Source organism: Parambassis ranga, chromosome 10 (assembly GCF_900634625.1).
Source record: "Parambassis ranga chromosome 10, fParRan2.1, whole genome shotgun sequence".
NCBI lineage: Eukaryota > Metazoa > Chordata > Actinopteri > Ambassidae > Parambassis > Parambassis ranga.
In genome coordinates, this window is record NC_041031.1 from 11,431,329 (window position 1) to 11,453,122 (window position 21,794).

General features: G+C 42.2%; 4 protein-coding genes across 8 annotated transcripts; 2 read left to right on the top strand and 2 right to left on the bottom strand.

Annotated features, from left to right (window-relative positions):
- Positions 1-268: 268 nt before the first annotated feature.
- slc25a51b (solute carrier family 25 member 51b) lies at positions 269-3,363 on the bottom strand. The gene is made up of 2 exons (XM_028417089.1): positions 3,210-3,363; positions 269-2,115 (listed from the first exon to the last, which is right to left on the bottom strand). Exon 2 carries the CDS (start codon positions 2,056-2,058, stop codon positions 1,123-1,125), a length of 936 nt encoding a protein of 311 aa, XP_028272890.1. The 5' UTR covers positions 2,059-2,115; positions 3,210-3,363; the 3' UTR covers positions 269-1,122.
- A 235-nt stretch (positions 3,364-3,598) lies between these two features.
- ints10 (integrator complex subunit 10) lies at positions 3,599-10,950 on the top strand. Of its 4 annotated transcripts, none has more exons than XM_028415917.1 (18): positions 3,599-4,048; positions 4,153-4,220; positions 4,298-4,401; positions 4,527-4,666; positions 4,752-4,833; positions 4,908-5,048; positions 5,146-5,320; positions 5,695-5,864; positions 5,960-6,099; positions 6,212-6,362; positions 6,528-6,610; positions 6,847-7,002; positions 8,577-8,685; positions 8,908-8,987; positions 9,265-9,427; positions 9,545-9,638; positions 9,932-10,118; positions 10,427-10,950. In XM_028415917.1, the coding sequence occupies exons 1-18, from the start codon at positions 3,920-3,922 to the stop codon at positions 10,550-10,552; spliced, it is 2,298 nt and encodes a 765-aa protein (XP_028271718.1). In that variant the 5' UTR covers positions 3,599-3,919; the 3' UTR covers positions 10,553-10,950. The 4 variants fall into 4 exon arrangements, with proteins under 4 accessions (XP_028271718.1, XP_028271719.1, XP_028271720.1 ...); XM_028415918.1 differs by having other exon boundaries at positions 9,932-10,069; XM_028415919.1 differs by having other exon boundaries at positions 9,932-10,000.
- A 64-nt stretch (positions 10,951-11,014) lies between these two features.
- Positions 11,015-13,854, bottom strand: tlr1 (toll-like receptor 1). The gene is made up of 2 exons (XM_028415915.1): positions 13,689-13,854; positions 11,015-13,489 (listed from the first exon to the last, which is right to left on the bottom strand). The coding sequence occupies exons 1-2, from the start codon at positions 13,767-13,769 to the stop codon at positions 11,066-11,068; spliced, it is 2,505 nt and encodes an 834-aa protein (XP_028271716.1). The 5' UTR covers positions 13,770-13,854; the 3' UTR covers positions 11,015-11,065.
- Positions 13,855-15,002: 1,148 nt separating this feature from the next.
- Positions 15,003-19,821, top strand: klb (klotho beta). Of its 2 annotated transcripts, none has more exons than XM_028416418.1 (6): positions 15,003-15,897; positions 16,759-17,272; positions 17,360-17,628; positions 17,708-17,964; positions 18,077-19,005; positions 19,266-19,821. In XM_028416418.1, exons 1-6 carry the CDS (start codon positions 15,145-15,147, stop codon positions 19,700-19,702), a joined length of 3,159 nt encoding a protein of 1,052 aa, XP_028272219.1. In that variant the 5' UTR covers positions 15,003-15,144; the 3' UTR covers positions 19,703-19,821. The 2 variants fall into 2 exon arrangements, with proteins under 2 accessions (XP_028272219.1, XP_028272220.1); XM_028416419.1 differs by having other exon boundaries at positions 17,735-17,964.
- Positions 19,822-21,794: the final 1,973 nt, after the last annotated feature.

A 21,794-nucleotide genomic window follows, 5' to 3' on the forward strand; every position in this document is an offset into this window, starting at 1 on the left:
GAGCGTAAGGAAAGGAAATATCTAAGTGTGAGCATAGGGAGAGAGAGAGAGAGAGAGAGAGAGAGAGAGAGAGAGCCATGAATAAAATAAGACATTTAACAAAAAACTGGCTTTGAGGGGCACTTTGTTTTATCCAAAATAAAATTGCAGTAGTCCAAAAATAAACAAATTCAGCAGCAGTCGATAGTGTAAATATTCATCATATTTTTTGCTGAATGACTTTGAATTAAATATTTTCTCTTCCAATGAATTTTAAAAATGGACAAAATCTGGGTGTAACTATGTTTTACTGACATATGAATCACTCAACAATACACCATCTCTGGAGCATTTCAGACAACAGACCAACAGCATTTGACAAAACAGTTCAAAGTGAATAAATTCTTAGTGAAAATACAAACTGTTTTGAAAAAAGGTCATTTTTACATTTTGTTTCGTTGACATTTCCATGAATATGCGCAGTACTGATACTGATTTCAGCAATTTCATTACACTTTCTTATTTTTTTTGTCATGTACCTGTAGAGAGTGAGCATAATAAGAAAGCAGGAAACTGTGGATTACTTGACAATAGATTCTTGAGTAATTTGAATGGTCAAAAGCACAAAATTGTTAGCTTCTCATGGTAAACTGCTCTGGATCAAGCAAACAGATGGATACTGTCATCCAAACACCACAGCACACAGCACATACAAAGAAACAGCTTCTCCTAGAAAACACTTAATTCAGTCAAGTGACTTTTCCTTGAAACTGTGAAGGAAAAGTTCTGCTTGCCCGGCCCCTGCCATTTTTTTTGTACATAGAACAAACAAGGGCATTTCCATTGGACCCTGACACAAGTTGTATGGTAGTTGTATAGGCTGAAGTGTGTGTCTTCTTTTTTAATACTCTGACAACACTAAAAACTAACAATGGCAGGTGGTTATCTTACACTGACTGTTGGCCCCTGTCAGAAGTGCAACCTCCCTGCTGTCTTTCATGTTGCGCCACCAATGTCAGACAGCAACTGAGTCGGCTTAACTTTGCAATTTCCCTCTTCAAGTTGACTCCATTCCTCTTTTTAGGTATTTCTCTTTAAATACTTTCTCTTCCTCACTCTAATTTTCTTCCTCCATCCCTCCTCTCATAGGAGCTTCAACAGCAGCTCATATGTTGCATTGATGATCCCCCAGGACAGGAGTGAGCGGTGCCAGTTGAGGTGGGCCCCTCTAAAAAGCATGGCCAGGCTACCACCCCTCTCTCTCCAGACTGTTAACAGCACAGCCCTGCAAGGTTGGAAGGCTCCACCAACCTGAGACTGAGCCCTTGATTTTACCACATTCAATGGATAAAACATGATGCCAAGCGCTGCCCCCAACACCCCTCCACATACAAAATCATTAACCAAGTTACCGACCCTGCTAGTAGCTTCCGGGAGCTGCTCTTTAATGGGCCCTCTGAGCCCAAAAAAGAGCACATTGCTAGGCCCATTACGGAGGAGTATAGGCACAAGGCCACGGTAGCATTCTGTGACACCGTACTCGGTCAGAAGTGTCCGGAAGGTGTGGGCTGTGTTGTTAAAGCGCCCATGGTGCCGATGGTCTTGAAGAAGAGTCTGCACACGCTCAAATGGTGTTAGGACGGCTTCTGCAGTTCCTGCCAGTGCTGCAGCGGAGCTTCGAGTGACCAGCTCTGGCACACCACTGCCACCAGCCTGGTCCAGTAAGACTCTGGAGAAGTCCTCATAGAGGCCAAACATGATGGCCACTGTAGTGCTCTTTTGGAGCAGCGGGGGCAGCAGGCCCCGGTAGAGATTCCTCAGCCCATCCCTCTGGAGCTGTTGCACCGCTTCAGTGGCCGAAACACCATGCAGTTGCTGGCGGAACAGCACCTTCTGGATGGGGAAGGTCACCACAATGTTGGTAAAAGCTGCAACTGAACCACAGACATAGTGCTTCCCTTGAGGGCCCAATCTGGTACTCAGAGCCCCAGCATGCAGCAGGGAATGTCCTCCTTTGGTGAGGGCAGTCTGGGGCTGAGGTGTCCGTGCTGACTCAGAGTCCATGGTGCTAACAGCCATGGGAGCCTCAGTGCACTGCAGCCGGATCCTCCAGCATCACACCAGTACTACTTGCCTCTGTAAAATACAATGTAAGTTCTTAGTTAGCAAACAGATTATTAACGCAGCACATTTTGCTAAATATGTTAACTAAAATTTGTTTCACAACAAATAGACAATTAAAACCATTAAAACAACAGGACCTAAAATGCTGCAGTTAAATAGCAGACACTTACAAAACGTAAGTGAAATTGATCAGTTTAAATTCTAGGCCACCTGCCTAAAACCTTGTACAATCAGGCTGCCCCAGTGCCAACTGATAAGAGAGATTACACAACTTAACGGACTGATAAATGCAAGCTAAGTCACGGTGGAGGTGAGTAACAACAAAGTCTGGTCTTTTATGTAATGTACAAATGTGCACATACACTACAGTTTTGACATGATCATAACATTACATTACATTATTAATACTATGAAAGAAGTTAATCCGTACCATGTTGTATACAACCGTCAAAACCAAATTTGTACAAATAAAGTGTGATTAAATCAACCTCTAGGATGCATATAAATATATATACATAGTCCTTTCCTATTATAGATAACTCTGCACATAAAAACATTCGATTAGTAAGATTAGTAGACACCAATATTCTGACATAGCTAAGTTAGGCGAACACGCCCTCTGCTTCAATGGAAATCCCGTACTCGTCGTGCCACGTTTGTTGTCTTAACATGCCATCAGTACACGGGCTGATGAACACTTCAAGGGCTAATCTAAGTAACATTAAAGACATAAAGCAATAAATTAAGCTTCACTCAATGAACGGCTAGCTTAAACAAATCAAAACAATCACTGACAGACGCTAGCATTAACCTCAGCCACACTTTGAAATGCTAGGGTGGTTCGCAAACTTAGCTAGTTTAACTGTGTTCGGTTACGTCAGTCAATCAGATTTATGTTTAAGTTACAAAAAATATAGGACACAGCGTCAGACATAGCGACTGCATACTACGGCTAAGTATGTGCATAGCATGCTAAGTGGCTAACATTAACAGAGTCAAAACGGACGAGCGCTGACTGATGATTGGGTGGAGACTATTGGTATTAATTGAATGGCAAGAAGCAAAACAGCGTCTGACAGCGCTGGGTTCACAGTTCAGTTTTTTACCTTCCGTATATACTATTCACTGTCCTTTTCCCCTGAGAAGTAGACTGGTGTTTTTAGCAGGGTAATTGGGCCACTACTGTAGGTCGTGTCTTGCAGCCCCAGCAGCAGGTGACAGCTATGCATCTCTTGCGCCTGCGCACAGCTCATGGACGTAGTTACGGCTGATTTCGGGGAGAGTTTCACATCACACAGCAGACTAAGTTTATTGTATTTCACAAAGTAAACGATGGACGGTTTGGATTAAAAAATCTCAAATGTTTTATTACACACAACATATGCGACGTACGAATATTTTAGCATTGTTTTGGCGTGCCTTGCTAAACGGTTATTACTTGAACGTTGTCGTAAAACAGGAAACAGCGTCAATGTTACTACGACCTGACGTCATTACCGTAACGTTGGTTGGTGTGTCGGTAAATAGAGGTTTATCTTTATCAGACTATCAACTGTAGCTAGGTCCTTATTAGATACCAAATATATATACATATCTAAATAGCTGCCATATTCAATAGGTTTATTAACTTATACAAAATTGTTTGTTGTGCAGCCCCCGCAAATAAGTCAGAAATCTAACGCTAGCTAGCTAACGTTTAATGTTAGTAGACCGTTGTCTAAATATTAACGCTGGTTTCGGCGGTCCTAGAAATTAGCTACCGAGTACGTTTAAAAGAACAAACACAATCAGGGCTGCGGATGTGGACATTTGTAAAATGTCAGCGCAAAAAGACTGCGAGTTTTTGGTGAAAAGAGCCCGGGAGCTGGTTTCTGATGATCCCTGTGCGGCGAAAGCCTGGCTCATAACTGCCAGAACCCTGTACCCTACAGACTTCAACATACAGGTAACATTAAGCGTCTAACTCAGCTTGTTTATTATAGTAGAGTTGCTATAGATGTGGGGATATTTCTGAGCGTGTTTTTCCTGAAAGTTACTATGTTTTTACAGTATGAAATGTACATTATTGAACGCAATGCAGAGAGGACAGCTTCAGCGGGAAGATTGCTGTATGACATGTAAGTAACAGTGTACTAATTGTTCTCGTGCACCGTACCCTGTACTGAAAGGTACTAATATTTCGTACATCTTTTAGGTTTCTAAACTTCCCAGATCAGCCTATTGTTTGGCGTGAAATAAGTGTCATTACAGCTGCTCTGCGCAGTGATTCTCAGGACAAGCATACACAGTTTCTACGAGGTGAGTTTTACTGTTGGTCATTACACATTATTATGCATAACAGTAATACATTAATACTCTTGAAGTGCAATGTATAGCAGTGGATGCATTGTAAATACAAAGACTGTGTATTGTTTTTTCCCCAGGGCTTTTTGAAACATTGCCAGGTCGTGTGCAGTGTGAGATGCTGCTGAAAGCCACGGAGCAGTGTTTCAACACTTTAGAGAAGGCAGAAATGCTGCTTCTTCTGCTGAAACGCTTTCCAGAGTCTGTGGTCCAACATGGTGTATGTAATTTATACAAGTCTCTTTAGATTCAGACCTGCAAGTAGCATTCAAACAATTAATGGTAGTGATCTGCTGTGTTATTAGGTCAATTTAGGAGAGACCTTGTTGGAGGCAGAGGCATCAGAGAATGTGGAGACTCCCGTCAACTGCTTCAGAAAACTTTTTGGTGAGTGAATGCTGTTATTAAAAATGTTTTTATTTGTTTGCACCAAACTTATGTTCTATTTTTTACTATTACAGTGTGTGATGTGCTTCCTTTGGTCATAAATAACATGGACATGCGCCTGCCAGCTAGCCTAATGCAGAAATATATGCTAAAAGCAGCTGAATTTTACATTGGGTATGTTACTCGTGGACCCTCACCTGATGTACAGATACAAGGTAAAAAGTTATTTTCCTATACTAGGTTTTCCATTTCAGTTTTTTTCTGTTACAGTCTGTCCAACATGGTTTTTGGTTCATCTTGTCATTTGCACAGGTTCTCAGGAAGGTGGGACTCTGAAGTCACCAACTGTGTCTCGTGGATCTCAGCGTTATGTGATTGATGGCCTGTCAGAAAAATCATCAGTAGTAGCAGAACCTTGGGAGAGGCTGTTGGATGTTCTTGCTGTGGTTGGAGCGCGCTGTGAGTGGCAGGGAGACAAAGGACAGAGGTAGTATATCACTCTGCCTGTCACTGTGGGTTAGAGTTGTTTTGCACAGATTATTTTTACAGTTGAGACTAAGATGCTTATTCAGACATGATGCTGACACATCACTTTCAGATACAGTGCCTTGTGCTGGGCATTTTTCCCATGTTGTTTCTTTAAAACCTGGAATTAAAATGCAAATTGTGTCATTTATTCTACATAGATGATAGAGAGACAAACGACTGATCCCGCAATGGAAACTGTTATGTTGAACATGCTTTAGCATGAATGAAAAATGCTAAAGTGGTGAATACTTTCGCAAGAAGCCATACCTTCACATCAGTCGATAGGAGTGCTTGTCTAAAAATAATTAAAAATTTGTGTATTTTCCTGTGTAGAAATTATGCAGACATGCTGCAGAGAGTGAAGGAGCTGTGTCGCTACCTACCCAGTCTGGAAGGAGACACAAGGTCCCGCTGCTGCAGCCAGGTGGTTATCTGTGCTGCGCTTGTCCTCTTTCGGAGTGCCTTCTTTTATGTCTCAGCTGTGCAGCCCGCACTATTCCAGGGTTAGATTCTATCTTTGCACACACAGTTCCCAATTCTTAAGTTTCATGATAATCAATGATAGGTTGTGATTAAATTATGTGTATGTGTATCATAGGTGTCAATGCATTGAGTTCAGGGCCATGGATCCTTGTTGAGGACTTGAGCTCTGTGTATAATGATGTAGAGCTGGAGAGAGGAGCATTGAAACATGCACACAAAAAACGCAAGCTGGCTGATGGGAGAGAGAAGACTATGGTGAGGACAGATTGGAGAATTTTCTGGATGGTGATGTGTTGTTATTATATTTATTAGAATTTAGTATTGGAATTGTATTTAACTTTTATTTACACTGTGTGTGTCATACTAGAGCTCAGATGATGAGGAAGGTTTGGGGAAAAACCGTCGACACATTTTAGTGAACAAGAATGAGATGCCTGGCTGGTCAGAGACTCTAGAGAGCTTTCGCACAGCAAGAGAAAGTTGGGACCTCCTTCACTCCCATGACAGTCTAGAAACTGGTAAAAAAATGTTGTTTACTTATCCCCTATCATCTAGATGTGTTGTCACAATACCATAAAGTGGTTACCATAACTACTATATTAAATGCAGTTGTATTTAAAGCACCATAAAGAGGACAATGAAGGATATTTCTTATTATTTAAATGAACATCTTTTTCTCTCAGAGTTCAAGAAGATCTGTGCCACGTGGAAGACGGACAGCTGGCTGTGGTTCAGAATATTCCTCACTGACATGATTATATATCAGGTAAGAGTTGTGATACTTTTCTTTTTGTAATAAGCACCAGTTTACCTTTTGTCTGTGGTCTGTAAACATAAAGATAAAACTATTATATAATTTTATTGATTATATTGAACATTAGTTAAGGAATGAGACAAAATGAGATAACAGCAAGCAGATAAAACTAAATTAATCATTATAGTCCTTCCATTTGCTTCACATGTTGTCTGTGTACTGATTATATCTGTGCATGTTTTCTCCAGGGGCAGTACCGTAAAGCCCTCTCTAGCCTGCACCAGATGGCTGCAGTACAGCAGCCCCAGCCTGGCCAGCAGAGCCCCTCAGGTCAGGCCAGTCTGGAGCACCACAGGGCTCTCATACAGCAGGCTTCCTGCCACTACGCACTGGGAGAGTACAGGGTAAACACATGCACAGAATCATACGCTCAGGGCGGTAGATGTCAGGAGACATGGATTTAGAGTCACATGTCTCTTTTTCCATATTTTGTTTGTGTCATTTTGCAAAAATGTGATACACCATTGGTGTGCATGTAAAAAAGGAATCACATCAGCTGTCCAGCAGGTGGCGTTGCAGTTAAGGATTAAGTAAGGTTGCTGTTTTGGTTCTTTGGTTATTGTTCATTTACTAGCCTGGAGTCATTGCCTGTATTTTGTAAAATATTAGTATTTGGCATGTGACTGACTAAACTAACTGGAACGTGTAAAGCAGGGGTGGGCAATTATTTTTTTGCGAGGGCCACATAGACTTCCATTAGAAAAGCAAAGGGCCACAAAAACATACAAAAACATCTGAAGCTGAAGGTTTTTATTTCACTATATGAAGTCAACACTGACCTCATATATCAGCCTGTTCTTGTTTTGTAAAATGACATTTTCTGGTAAAATAAAGGTTAAAATAAATAATGTGATATAACCACATAAATACATTAATAGCATAAATACTATAATCAGATATATGGAACTACTAAAGGCAACTAACTGATTAATAAAACAGCTTTTGATGTTATTATTCATATGTGACTATTGTCATATGACGCAACCGCGTTTCACCTTAAATCACCTATAATGTTTGCTGCGTTACCAGCTCTGTCTGTGCTGAGTTAGGGTGCGATGTTCCATTATCAAGAACGTTGGTCGTCTTCTCTGTGAACATATCCGTGCTTATGTGTGTACGTGAACGCGGACGGGAGGGAGAGAGAGAGAGTTGCGCGGAGTTGAATGAATGGAAAGATAGCGATATTATAAAGTCGCATTGGCGGAAAAAAGGCTCAGAATCAATGTGTGGCGGAGGGAGTTGATGATGTGAACTGGTCTGTGTGTTTACTGCTCTCTCCTCTGTCCTCTGTGTGTGTCCAGGTCCACTGAGTGTTGCTGGTTGTATGTTGAAAAACACTCCCGCACAGTGCAGAGCAGCACAGATGATGTAAAGATATTTTTACAGAAGAAAACCATTAGAGTTAAAACTAATTTTAAAAACAATCCCAAAGCTCTGAAAGTTGGACAAGGTCTGAGCTTTTTAAGAGCAGATGTCGGCTGCAGCTCCGCGGTAACATCTGAATGCGCCGTGGCGTTTCTTCTCGCTTTACCGTACATTTCAGCATAGTCGCGCAGCATTTTTAAAGTGTACACAGCGCGACCGTGTCTCTACAAAGAGTAGATGGGATGAAGCAGTACACCAGCGTGGAAGAGACAAGGAGGGTTGGAAAGACGTTACCGGTAATGCTGACAGCTGACTTTTGATGCCTTCTTTTTTTTTTTTTTCTTTCTTTTTTTTTCTATTGTGTGTACGAGTCCGCGGGCCGCATTGAAGACGCAAGCGGGCCGGATGTGGCCCGCGGGCCGTACTTTGCCCAGGTCTGGTGTAAAGAATACTGATAATGTACCTCATTTCCCAAATTTCCCCGAGGGACCTTCCCAAAAGGATTAATAAAGTATATTCTATTCTATTCTATTCTATTCTATCTCTTAATCAGATGGCCTGTGAGAAGCTGCTTGATGTTGTCAGTGGACTGATACCCCCAAACCAAGAGCCAGTAAAGACTCTAGAGGATCAGACTAGAGTCAAGACTAAAACAAGGAAAGGTAAACACTTCGTCAATTCACTCACTGATTCGGATTGTTGACATATTTACATTTTAATTATATCACAGATAAATATGTTCTAAAATGGGCTATTATTGTGTGTCTGTCAATGCATTGTTTTGTTTATCCGTTTATCCGTCAAAAAAACAGAAGTAGTAATAGTAACACCAATTGATGTTACATGGAATGTATAACTGATGACCTCTTTTTTATCTTAACAAGGTAATGACCTGAGGTTGCTTCCCTGCACCAGCAAATCTGTGTTACCTTTCTGTCTTCAGCTGATGCTGGCCTGCTTCAAGGTACATGGAGAAGTACTTTAGTGGGCTTTTATGTAACACTGTGTGTCTTGCAGAACTAAGCGATGTGCTATACTGTACTAGCGGTCAGCCAGTGATTTCTGTATGTTCCTTCTGTGCCCTTAAAGACAGTAGTACAAAGGGAAGCTCTTTAGGAAGTGAAAGCTTGTGTTTACTGTTGATAGACACAAGCTTTGCACTATGTATGGCCAGTCTGTTTTTAATACTGGATATGCTGTAGATGTAATTTTTGTTGAACAATGTTCCTCTTTGTCTTTAGCTTCGAGCCTTCACAGACAACCGTGACGACCTGTCCCTCGGTCATGTGGTGGTGCTCCTGCAGTATGACTGGCCACAGGGGGAGATGTTGTTTTTAAAGGCAGTAGATAAAATCTGTCAGCAAGGCAGTTTCCAGTATGAGAATTTCTTTAACTATGTCACCAGTATCCTTTTTTGTAACCACTCACACTAACACTATACTGTAAAACCTGAACAGATTTACATACACTGTATACACTGTCTTTCAATGTTTGATTCCCTGAGCTCATGATTTTTCTCAGACATTGACATGCTGGAGGAGTTTGCATACCTGCGTACTCCAGAAGGAGGAAGGATTCAGCTGGAGCTTTTGCCCAATCAGGGAATGCTGATTAAGTAAGCAACCTTAAATTTAAGCTTATTTAGTTGGCATCGTGACTCTGCACTCTCCCGTTCTGTTGGTGTTTTTTTAAAGAGAACAGTTCTATTAACTGATGACCTGCGTAGACATGGCCTGTGGGGAAGATTTCACTTTGAACCTAAAAAGCTGTTTATGGAGTGGGCCTTTATAAAGAGAAGGGGTTTATGGTAACAAAAACAAAGCTTTAATAAAACTCCTTCATTAAATGCTGTAGGCTCTTGAATGCACCCTCACTGACTGAGAGTTGTTGAATGTTGCTGTCCCTCAGGAACCCTAGCCCCGCCCTGGGGGTGGAGTTAAATACCCTTCTGCTACAAGGGGTGCAGACGATGGACAGGTACCCCAGGCCCCTCCTCCCACAGTCCCCATCCTGCCTACCCCACCTTCCTTCATTACCAGCTTCAAGGCTTGTCATACCCCCAATTTTAATTTGGGCCTGTCATTTTACATCAAGAGTTAGTCGTTCTTTGATTTCCTGTTGGCGTTTGTTTATTTGAGCCATTTCTTGTCTTTCTGTGGTCATCACTCTTGTTGTTATTTGAGGATGATGTTGTTGTTGTTCAGTCAGTTTAGTTCTTTGCCTTTTCATAACACTTGATCTCATTTCATTTGTGGACATGTTTTATGTGGTTTTGATTTATTATGTTGGAACTTGAATGAATGATGTGTTGACTGTTACTGCATTGTTCATGTAATGCAGAATATATTTCTGATCTTGTCAATGTGTGTGTTTTTATTTTGTTTTATCCTCGGACTCTTGCAGACACCACACAGTGACACGAGGAATCACCAAAGGAGTGAAGGAGGATTTCCGTCTGGCCATGGAGAGGCAGGTGTCACGCTGTGGAGAGAACTTGCTCAGTGTGCTTCACAGATTCTGCATAAATGAGAAAATAATCATCATCCAGTCTCTTCCTTGACAGCAGGCATGTGACTTTCCAGTCTCGAGTCATTAGTTGATGTTTTAGCACTGACTCGATCATGCTCAAAAGCTAAGGACATGTTTGCCTTCTCGTCGTTATCTTGAATGAGCGATTAGGAGAAGACTAAGCCTCACGTTGAAAGGGGACCTGTATTATTAGACACTGGATATACAGCTTTTTCACAGTTCAGTATGTGTGTAGTTTTCTTCAGTGCTGGTACAGGTAAGTTTTTTTTCATGTGAGTCAAAAATGTAAAAAAATCAAATACATTTTGATACTTTGATAAAGTTTATTGTTTTTGCTATATTCTTGGTCTTTTTGTTAGTTTACATGAATGTTTCCATTAAATGTCACTTAAAAGTCAGTTAATCTATTATTTTATTACATCAGTAATATTCTGCAAGCTTATTCATACTTGTATGGTTAAAAAAAAAAAGCAAAGTTAAGCATAAACCAGAACCTAACTATCCCCTCCTCATTCACTCATGTATTTCTGTGACTGGTGTGTTTGGCAGGTCTGCCTGCAGTGCAGCTCTGAGGTTAGCCCAAAACAACCTGTGCTTGGCTCTGTCCTGAGGCCACTCCAGATAGGTGTGGCGGGTCATCATGGATTTCAGCTGGTAGTACTTGGATGGGATCAGGTACTGAGGCAGAGGCTCTAGCAGCACCAGCACAATGCTATCTGAGCCTCGTGAAAGGTGCTGGTGGCTGGCAAAGTATAGCTCATAATGGCACCACTCACTCTTAATGAAGTGAGCCGAAAGTACAAACACAGAGCGTCTGCTTTTCTCAACACAGCTGATGATGTTCTCAACGATTGTCTTTCCTGGAACAAAGTTTTTTTCGTGGTGGCAGATTCTGAGTCCTCCTGCAGGGCCTTCAAGGTTGGGTAGGAGGGAGTTGTGCACCCAGTCTGCATCATGCTGGCTGTATGACACAAAAGCATGGAACTCAACACCTACCAAATCTTCAGGTCGGACTTGGCTTGTTCGTGCGCGATGTTTGGCTCTGGTCCACTGCCAGATCATGCCAATATACCAGGTGGCATCCAGGTGATGGCACAGTATCATAACAGTGAGAATCAGAACCACAGCTGGGACCAAGATAGTGGCTGCTAGGAGACCAGCATTGCAGGAGATCTCTGGGATCTGGATTTGTGTCAGAGGGGAGTTTCGGACATCCTCAGGATAGATGCAGTAGTAGCCTAGTGGCCAGTTCAACAGTTGAATTCCTTTGTGACTTTCCTTTTCAGACATGGTGCCTAAACTTATGAAACTCTTCAGAGGACAGGTGCAGGTGAATGGGTTGTGACTGACATCTAAAGTTTTCAGTTTGGAGCAATTTTCTAACTTGTTCAGAGAAGGAGCATGAATGGAGTTTGATTTTAGCAAGAGCTTGTTCAGGATAGGGAAAGTATCACACCCTGGGAGGACCCGCAGCCTGTTTGAATTTAGATTCAACAATGAAAGTTTTTCATGTCTTAAAATGGATTTCGGTACCTCTGAAATCTGGTTGTTTTGGAGGTCTAGTGTCTCTGTTGCGTTTGGTAGACATTCAAAAACTGAGCCTGTCAGACTGTTGGAAGAAAGATTCATATGGGTGATGTTTGGTGGCCATTGGCATGCTGACAAACCGTCATAAACGATGGAATTGAGGCTGAGGTCCAAGTACTGTAGGGACATCATATAGTGCAGGCGTTTGCTCAGAATCTGGAGATTCTTAAAATTATTGTCTGCCAGAATGAGTTTCTTCAAGTTACCCAGATTTTTGCATTCAACAATTTCCTGATCTAACACTGCAGAGAAGATAGAGTCAGACACGGCACAAGACGAGAAGTCCAGTTGGAGGATGGGACTCTGTGACTTTGGGCAGGTCATGTGAATGAGTGAAGTCTCTGTTATTGCTAGTGTCTCTACTGGCATATTAATAAAGAAGTTGTATAGAGCCTCCTGTGAAAAGAAGAAAAATTTTACCTCTGCCCGATGGGCGGTGAAAGACTTCATTTTGGAAGTTTTGGTCACTGGAGTGTCAATATAAGGTGGTTCGTAAATGGCCACATCGGAGGCACTCAGGTGTGTAATAGATGTATGCAGAACCACATTGATTAACAAAGTCAAGTCTGGCCAGTTGATTGATACGTTTGTGATGTACAAATGAGAGGTGTGGATTTCTGCTTTCTCACTCAACACCTTACCTAGGTCTCTGTAGCCACCTGTCTGACCTATATTCATCATCTCCACTTCTGCATACAAAGAAAAAGCATCAGCAATCAGGTCATGGTCCATTGATTGCTTACCATTGAAGGCTATCTGAAGCCTCTGAGCATGAGCATCCTCCAGGCTGCCCGCTTCATAGCTGAGTTCATCCTCAATAGAAATGGTCAGTGTATGCAGTTTCAACTTCGCAATGTTTATGAAATCACCCATATTGATGTTACTTGCTCCAACTGTTAATCTCTCCAGTTTCAAAAGGGAACTGAACTCAGCCCCAAGGGTCATGGTAAGAAAGCTGTTTGAGGACAGGTTCAGCATCAGGAGGCTCCCTGTGTGTAGCAGGTACAGTTGATCCGAGAGGTTCTTCAGCCTGTTGTGTGACAGGTCCAGATTCTGCAGGAGAGGTGTGTCAAGAAAAGTCTCAGGGGCAATCTTCTCTAAGCTATTCCATGACACATTCAGGAACCTGAGGAGGGTGGTGTTTTTAAAGTCTCCTTTCTGAAGTTGATGTATGTGGTTGCATGAAAGGTCTAAAAACTCAGTTGTCGGCGGCAGGTCTGCTGGCACAGAGGAGAGGTTCCTGGATGAGCGGTCCACAAAGCTGTCAGGGGACGAGGCGCTCTTCTCGAGTGTCACCAACATGGCCGCCGTGGCCCAGAAGATAGCGGTGGTAACTCTCATTTTTTTTGTCTGGACAAAATAACCAAACATTTGTGACTCATACACTCGTAAGGATGAAAGATGAAAAAGACAGAAACAAGCAGTCAAAACCAGGCCAAAAGAATTAATTTAGAAATTACCCAAATCATACTCTTGATTGAGCAACAAAATAATAACAAAGCAGGTAACCATTTTTAAGCAGCAGAGATTATGCAGAAACAGCACCCACCTGTACAGATGTTTTGTAGCAGGAGCTCTTGCTGAGTATAAAGTGTAGTTTAAAGTCTCTATAAGAAGAAGCCACGCGCATATAAAAATATACAAAAAAGAGTTAATGATTAAAACCTCTCATGTCATCTGTCCCTGTCCGTGCTGCTTCATTTCACGGTTACGGTAAAGAGGAACACTGAGAAGAAACAGAAAGGAAAGCAAGACTGTTTTTTATCACATCTACATCCTCTTTTCACTTCCCCTTTAATTACTGAAGTGGATGATACTCTTATACTACAAGGGGATAATAAGAGTGCAGTTTTTAATTTACTGTAGTTCCTCAAATATATTCTTTTTTTTAGAGTTTACAACAGGTTCAGTTTGTTATAGAATTATTTTCAAGAAGTCAAATAATTCTACAGTTTATTGCAAATTGTCTAACATATTTTACCTTTTTCTTGGGAAGTAGCATGTGGAACGACCACATGGAGGTCATGGAGGGTGGTAGATGAACAGTTTCCGACTCAATTGACTTATCCCACTAATGCCTTGAGGCAGAGTGTATCCAGGGCAACTATGTTGTTTACTCGACACTGTTTAATGAAGGAGGATGAGAAAGGGGTTTTTTAATGGGGATTTTATTGTGAGAGGGAGGCTTAGTCAAAGACAAACATGTGTACAGACAGATGGGCAGTTACACACACACACACACACACACACACACAATTCCCAGCAATGTTTTTGAGTCTGCTCTCGCCTTGGGTCCATGACTGATGCTCGTCAGTGTAAGTGGAGCCAAATTGAATAAGATAGTATTAGAAGGGTGTCACTCGGCATGGTGTGATTCAATCCTGTAAGAACACTCCAGATGTGCTCTGTAGCCTCTGCCCATAAAATAATAACAACAACAACAACATTGCATTGTCTTTGTGTCTTCTTTACTTACATTGAAGAACTGAAATCCCTGCATGTTTATTGCAAACAGATCTCATTGTAAAGTACATCTTAGTTATGAGACTAAGATCAGAGTACAAGCTAATAATTGACACATGAATGTGTTTTTCCAACAATGCGCATGTGCCTCTGAGTTCTGTACTGTCGTCACAAGCAAATCTTTGCAAATGACTCTTTTTTAAGGAGTTTCTTGTGTCTTTGGTGAAATAATCAACAGTGTTTGGAAGTGCAGGTGAAAATAATCCTCAGGAAACATAGGAATATAAGTGTGTGTGGACATGAGTCAACCTTTGTATGTGTGAATATTATGAGGCAGGGAGGGGCTGAGTAGGAGCAGAAGTACACTGAAGGAGAGATAGGAAGACTGCAGCACCTCGAAGCTCAGTGACTACTTCTTCTCTCTTTCTCCAGCATTATGGATTTACTGTCAATCAAAAGAGGATTTATTATGATGGAAAGGGCAGGTACGCCACCTGACACCAGCTGACCCTTCGAAGTGGATTTGTGAAGACTCTGGCAGCATGTTGAGCCATCCTTCTCCTTCCACACATCAGCACCTCTTTCTCTCCCTTCTGTTGTTGGTGTGTAGTTGGAATGAGGTGGCCTGTTCTCTTGGGGAGGGCAGGAATATCTGGCAACAGCCAAAACCAGACCCTATCCTCAAGAACCAGTCATTCATTCAGGACACCTTTCCTTCAGGATTCATGTGGGGCACTGGCACTTCTGCCTTCCAGACAGAGGGAGCCTGGAATCAGGATGGGAAAGGAACCTCCGTTTGGGACCATTTCACCCACTCCCACTCCACAAGCGAGACTGCTGATGTAGCAAGTGACAGCTACAATTCTTGGGAAGAAGATGTGAAGGCTCTGGAATATTTAGGCGTACAATCATACTCATTTTCTCTCTCCTGGCCCAGGCTCTTTCCAGATGGAAATGCCAGAGGTCAGCCAAACACAGCTGCTGTGAAGCATTACAATCGCCTCATAGAGAGGCTGCTGGAAATAAAAATTGAGCCCATTGTCACTATTTATCACTGGGACCTGCCACAGGTGCTGCAAGAACGATACGGAGGCTGGAAAAATGACACACTGGTGGAACTTTTTGATCAGTATGCAGCGTTTTGTTTCCACACATTTGGGGGTCGTGTTAGGTACTGGATCACAATGCATAATCCATACCTGGTGGCTGTGCAGGGATATGGGACGGGCCTGCATGCTCCTGGAGAAAAAGACGGATCTGCCGGCTCTCTCATTGTGGCCCACAATCTCATCAAGGTATGTCACACAAAGGGTTTTATATTAAGGACACATCCACTGTCTGTGAAACTTTGAACTCCCACAGCTGTCTCTGAAATGATTTGTGAGTCACAAGACAGTGAAGCAAAAACAGACTACACAAATACTCTGACACTTAGATTGTAATCCAGTCCAATTCATATTTAATGTAACTGCAAGAGTGCCTCCATAACCAGCCTCCCATATTTACCAGTATGTTGATAAGCTGGACAGTTTAAGAGACATTGTGGTCAAAGTCCACCACATCAGCACTTTCATGCTGGAGAGGAAGTCATGGAGATATGCCTCATTAATAATCACTCATGTTTATGCAGTCAAGCACGGATGACGTGTAGAGCTACCACCAAGCAGATAGACAGAGTAAACAGAAATGACTGCAGCCAAATAAATCACCTGCATGATAAATCAATTACGTCTGCTCTTTTTTTTGGCTCTGTTTAAACATTGTTGTGTAGTTGATGTTTCTATGACCCACATATCAAAATGTTAATTAAATATTGTGGATTAAAAGGGCATATTCAGGCAGACAAACAAGTGATCGTTCTACTTCTTACACATTACAATAGGATTATTTATTATTTAATCACCTCTTGACTTTCTATTGTGGAAAAAGCATGTTCCTGGACAAGTGTCCTGGTAATCAGCATGACAGTGGGTCCACTCCGCATGCACAGTATACAGTATTCAATAATATTATTATTGTAATTATTTAATAATTATTATTATAATAGTTGTGCCAAAATGTCTTCAGTGAAATAGGCTGGTTTGTGTATACTCATTGTTTATGTTGTGTACACGTTATCATTCACATCAGATAACATGTAATGCTGTTATTCCCAGGCACATGCTAAAGCATGGCACACCTACAACATCCACTTCCGCACAAGTCAAAGGGGTAAAGTGTCCATTGTTCTCGGCTCCCACTGGGTAGAGCCTCAGAGAGGTCGAGCCACAGCTACCAACGTTGCATTCTGCCAGCAGTCAATAGAAGCAGTCCTTGGCTGGTTTGCCAACCCTATCTTTGGAGATGGCGACTACCCTCTCTCTCTAAAAATCCAACATGGGGCTCTGATGCCTACTTTCACCCCGGAGGAGAAGCTCTGGGTGCAGAAAACTGCAGATTATTTTGCTCTATCCCTTGGGCCTAACAACCTTCGGATGGGCCAGAACTTGGTCCACTATGGGCAAACTGTAAGCCCAGATCTGCGACGCCTCCTGAACTGGTTAAAACTGGAGTATGGGGACGTGAGGGTGCTGGTGGCTGAGGGAGGCTGGTACTCTGAGGAGAGTGTAGGAAAGGAAGACACAGTGGCCATCTATCTGATGAAGAATTTCATAAACCAAGTCTTGCAAGGTAAGCAGAGAACTGGGAAGAGCTACTACACAGAAGTTTGACAGTTATATGTTCTTCACAGCCTAGTTGTTGTGTTTTCTCTTACAGCGATAAAGTTTGATGGTGTGCAGGTGTTTGGATACTCAGCCTGGTCATTAGTGGATGGATTTGAGTGGAATTATGGCTACAGTGCTCGAAGAGGCCTCTTCTATATTGACTTCAGCCAACCAAACAAAACCCGGACCCCCAAGACTTCTGCTCAGTACTACAGGCATGTCGTAGCCCAGAATGGTTTCCCTGGTGTTGACACTTCCACTGAGGTCAAAGGTCATTTCCCATGCAAATTCCACTGGGGTATTGCTGATTCCACTTTACAGGTGAGGAAAAAGAGACACTCACATAAAGACATTGTCATATTTGTATACTGATAAAATGTGTGTTTTTTTCATTTTGTAGGTCCACTTCTATCCATTCTCCCCACAGTTCACTGATTCCCGTTTGTACCGCTGGAACCAAACAGGAGACGGATCATTCCATCCTGTCCCAGGGGTGAAGATAAAGACCAGACAAGCCCAGTGCACAGACTATTTGGCTATTCGTGGTCATCTTCGCCTGTTTGCATCCACTGGGGCGTCTCACTACCGCTTTGCTCTAAACTGGTCTCTTATTTTGCCACAAGGAGACCGCTCTAATGTGAACACTGAAGCTCTGAGGTAGACATACACAAACACAACCTCTCACTGTTCCACATTCATGTACAGTAATTAGTTTCAAGTATAACGTAACCCAGTTTATTTTACTAAATTCATGTCTCTTTCCTAATAGGTACTACCGTTGTGTCCTGACCGAGCTGAAGAAGCTGAATTTGGAAGCTGTTGTCATTCTGTACTACCTGACAAAGAGGGCTCCAAATATGGGTTTGCCCATGCCGCTGCATACCTCTGGAGGTTGGCTTAACTACACCACAGTGGAAGCTTTTCAAGAATATGCTGCACTCTGTTACCAGGAGCTAGGCGCTTTGGTTCCATACTGGATCACCATCAATGAGCCAAACAGACTGATAGATGTCTATTCAGTTGGAGAAGAGAGGCATCAAGCAGCTCATAACCTCCTCCTGGCTCATGCAAAAGCCTGGAGGTTATATGAGAGGAACCATCACAGTCAGCAAGGCCTGGTATCACTTGCACTACATGCTGACTGGGCTGAACCTGCTAACTCCTTCCTGGAGTCACACACAGTGGCAGCAGAGAGATTCCTTCTGTTTGAACTGGGTCGCTTTTTAGACCCATTGCTGGGGACTATAAATGAGGAGATGCAGAAGAAGGGGGACTACCCACATGAACTGAAAGCATACCTGCAAGAGAGGGCTCGAATAATGGGTCTCCCTGGATCCCCTCTCCCTAACTTTACGGAGACAGAGAGGATGGAGCTGAGAGGGGCACTGAGTTTTATTGCGCTGAACCATTTTACCACCCGTTTGGTCTCTCCACGTCCACACACACAGACCAAATTTCAGCAGAGACCACCCCCCGATCATGACTGTTCGATCCTTACTGATCCCACCTGGCCCTCCTCCAGCCTGAACCAGGCCCTCGTACCACAGGGCCTAAGGAAAATGCTTAGCTGGGTGAGCCAGAGATATGGAAGAAACCAGCCTATCATTATCACAGGCAGTGGAATTGATGATCAGGCTCCTGTTGATGATAAACTCAGGCAGCACTACCTCAGGAGTTACCTGCAGGAGGCTCTCAAAGGTGGGACATTATTTAATCCATAATATGTTGAGCAATCATATTTCAGTAGGAACAAAATGGCTGTGTTCAGGATGTTGTAACAGAGGTCCAACCTCCAGGTGATTCAGGCTTAATTACTCTATTGCTTCCTACTATAAAAGCTAGGTGTAATGAAAAACCATGAAGGCCATAAAACCAAGAAGGAAGGGAGAGAAAAACAAACGAGTGACGCTGTTCATAAGGTTTATTTTAGTTTACTTCTTACATTGTTTTATTTTCAGCCCTTCATCTAGATGGAGTCAACCTGCAGGGATTCTATGTTTGGAAGCTTCAAGACCAGCACGTCCCAGAGTTTGGCCTCTTCAGCTCAACCCAGCACCAATCCAAAGCCAAAGCTTCTGTTGCTGTGTACAGAGAAATCATCACTCACAGAGGTTTCCTCACCAATGATGCAACCCCACCCTGTGGGGTCAGTGAGCTGCATGAACCTTGCTCTGCGTGTGCATGGATGTTTAAGAATAGAGTGATGCTGTTTTTTGGAGGCTGTGTCCTGGTGACAGCTATCATGCTGATAGCACTCGTCATCTTTGTCATCGTCAGTAAAAGGAAGCAGACACAAGGCACAGGGAGCAGGAGGAGGAGGAGGAGGAGGAGGAAGAGGGAAGGAGTGCCAATGTGTTTGTGTCCAACAGTTGTTAAGGAAGCATTAAGCCAATAACATGCAGCATACAAAGTGACAGAAACACACATTATACTACTCACTACAGTACACTGACTATGTGGTTTACAGTAAAAGAGAAGAAGCTGCTAACACTATCTGGAGCAGACCTGGGCAAAGTACGGCCCGCGGGCCACATCCGGCCCGCTTGCGTCTTCAATGCGGCCCGCGGACTCGTACACACAATAGAAAAAAAAAAGAAAGAAAAAAAAAAAAAAGAAGGCATCAAAAGTCAGCTGTCAGCATTACCGGTAACGTCTTTCCAACCCTCCTTGTCTCTTCCACGCTGGTGTACTGCTTCATCCCATCTACTCTTTGTAGAGACACGGTCGCGCTGTGTACACTTTAAAAATGCTGCGCGACTATGCTGAAATGTACGGTAAAGCGAGAAGAAACGCCACGGCGCATTCAGATGTTACCGCGGAGCTGCAGCCGACATCTGCTCTTAAAAAGCTCAGACCTTGTCCAACTTTCAGAGCTTTGGGATTGTTTTTAAAATTAGTTTTAACTCTAATGGTTTTCTTCTGTAAAAATATCTTTACATCATCTGTGCTGCTCTGCACTGTGCGGGAGTGTTTTTCAACATACAACCAGCAACACTCAGTGGACCTGGACACACACAGAGGACAGAGGAGAGAGCAGTAAACACACAGACCAGTTCACATCATCAACTCCCTCCGCCACACATTGATTCTGAGCCTTTTTTCCGCCAATGCGACTTTATAATATCGCTATCTTTCCATTCATTCAACTCCGCGCAACTCTCTCTCTCTCCCTCCCGTCCGCGTTCACGTACACACATAAGCACGGATATGTTCACAGAGAAGACGACCAACGTTCTTGATAATGGAACATCGCACCCTAACTCAGCACAGACAGAGCTGGTAACGCAGCAAACATTATAGGTGATTTAAGGTGAAACGCGGTTGCGTCATATGACAATAGTCACATATGAATAATAACATCAAAAGCTGTTTTATTAATCAGTTAGTTGCCTTTAGTAGTTCCATATATCTGATTATAGTATTTATGCTATTAATGTATTTATGTGGTTATATCACATTATTTATTTTAACCTTTATTTTACCAGAAAATGTCATTTTACAAAACAAGAACAGGCTGATATATGAGGTCAGTGTTGACTTCATATAGTGAAATAAAAACCTTCAGCTTCAGATGTTTTTGTATGTTTTTGTGGCCCTTTGCTTTTCTAATGGAAGTCTATGTGGCCCTCGCAAAAAAATAATTGCCCACCCCTGATCTGGAGCCTTTGTGGTGAAGACAACATGCCAATGTTAATATTTTATTACTATAATCTTCTGTGTATATAAGTGACTTTGATAGAATATTTAATATATAAAATATGAAGTTAGATTAATTTAAATTTAATTGTGGGAGGTGGCCTACTAGATTTTAGTTTTGTATAACATCAGATGTATTGTACATATAAATCAGATGTATTTATAAATTGTATATATATATATAGTAATGTAATTTTATGTCTCTAATTCCAAATTGTGTTGCACAGATTAAATGATTATTAAACAGTTCTACAAGAAATAGTTGTCCTGGTATCTTGTCACCCAGAACATTAAAAAAGGATTACCACACTTCTGCACTACTGCATAAAAAGCTACCAGGCCTGTAGTTTAATAACTTCCTTTTTTTCTTTCTTCAAACAATAAATAATGCGTCACACTGCAGTCTCATGTAGCCTGAAATAAACTAAGCAGGCAATAACGTTAATAATGACAATAATATATCACAATAAAATAACTCCAGTATCAGTGTCAGCAAAAATTCAATGTCAGGTATCACCTAAGAACTCAAAGCAGACAGGTCCAGCCTTTAAACTCAAACGTGACACTTACAGTATAGCTTCAAGGGACAAGGGCGCCCTCTAGTGTCATTATGTGTAGCTGTGATGAAGCACATTATATCGCACAAATGAAAATGAGCTTTTTCATTTTTCATTTCCATTAGACATTGTCAAACCCAATGACCACACCTCCCCTTGTTTGATTCTGTATAGTATATATGTAAGGCAGAAAAAATATGTAAAGAGTATAATATTTTTTCTTATTTGTGTGTC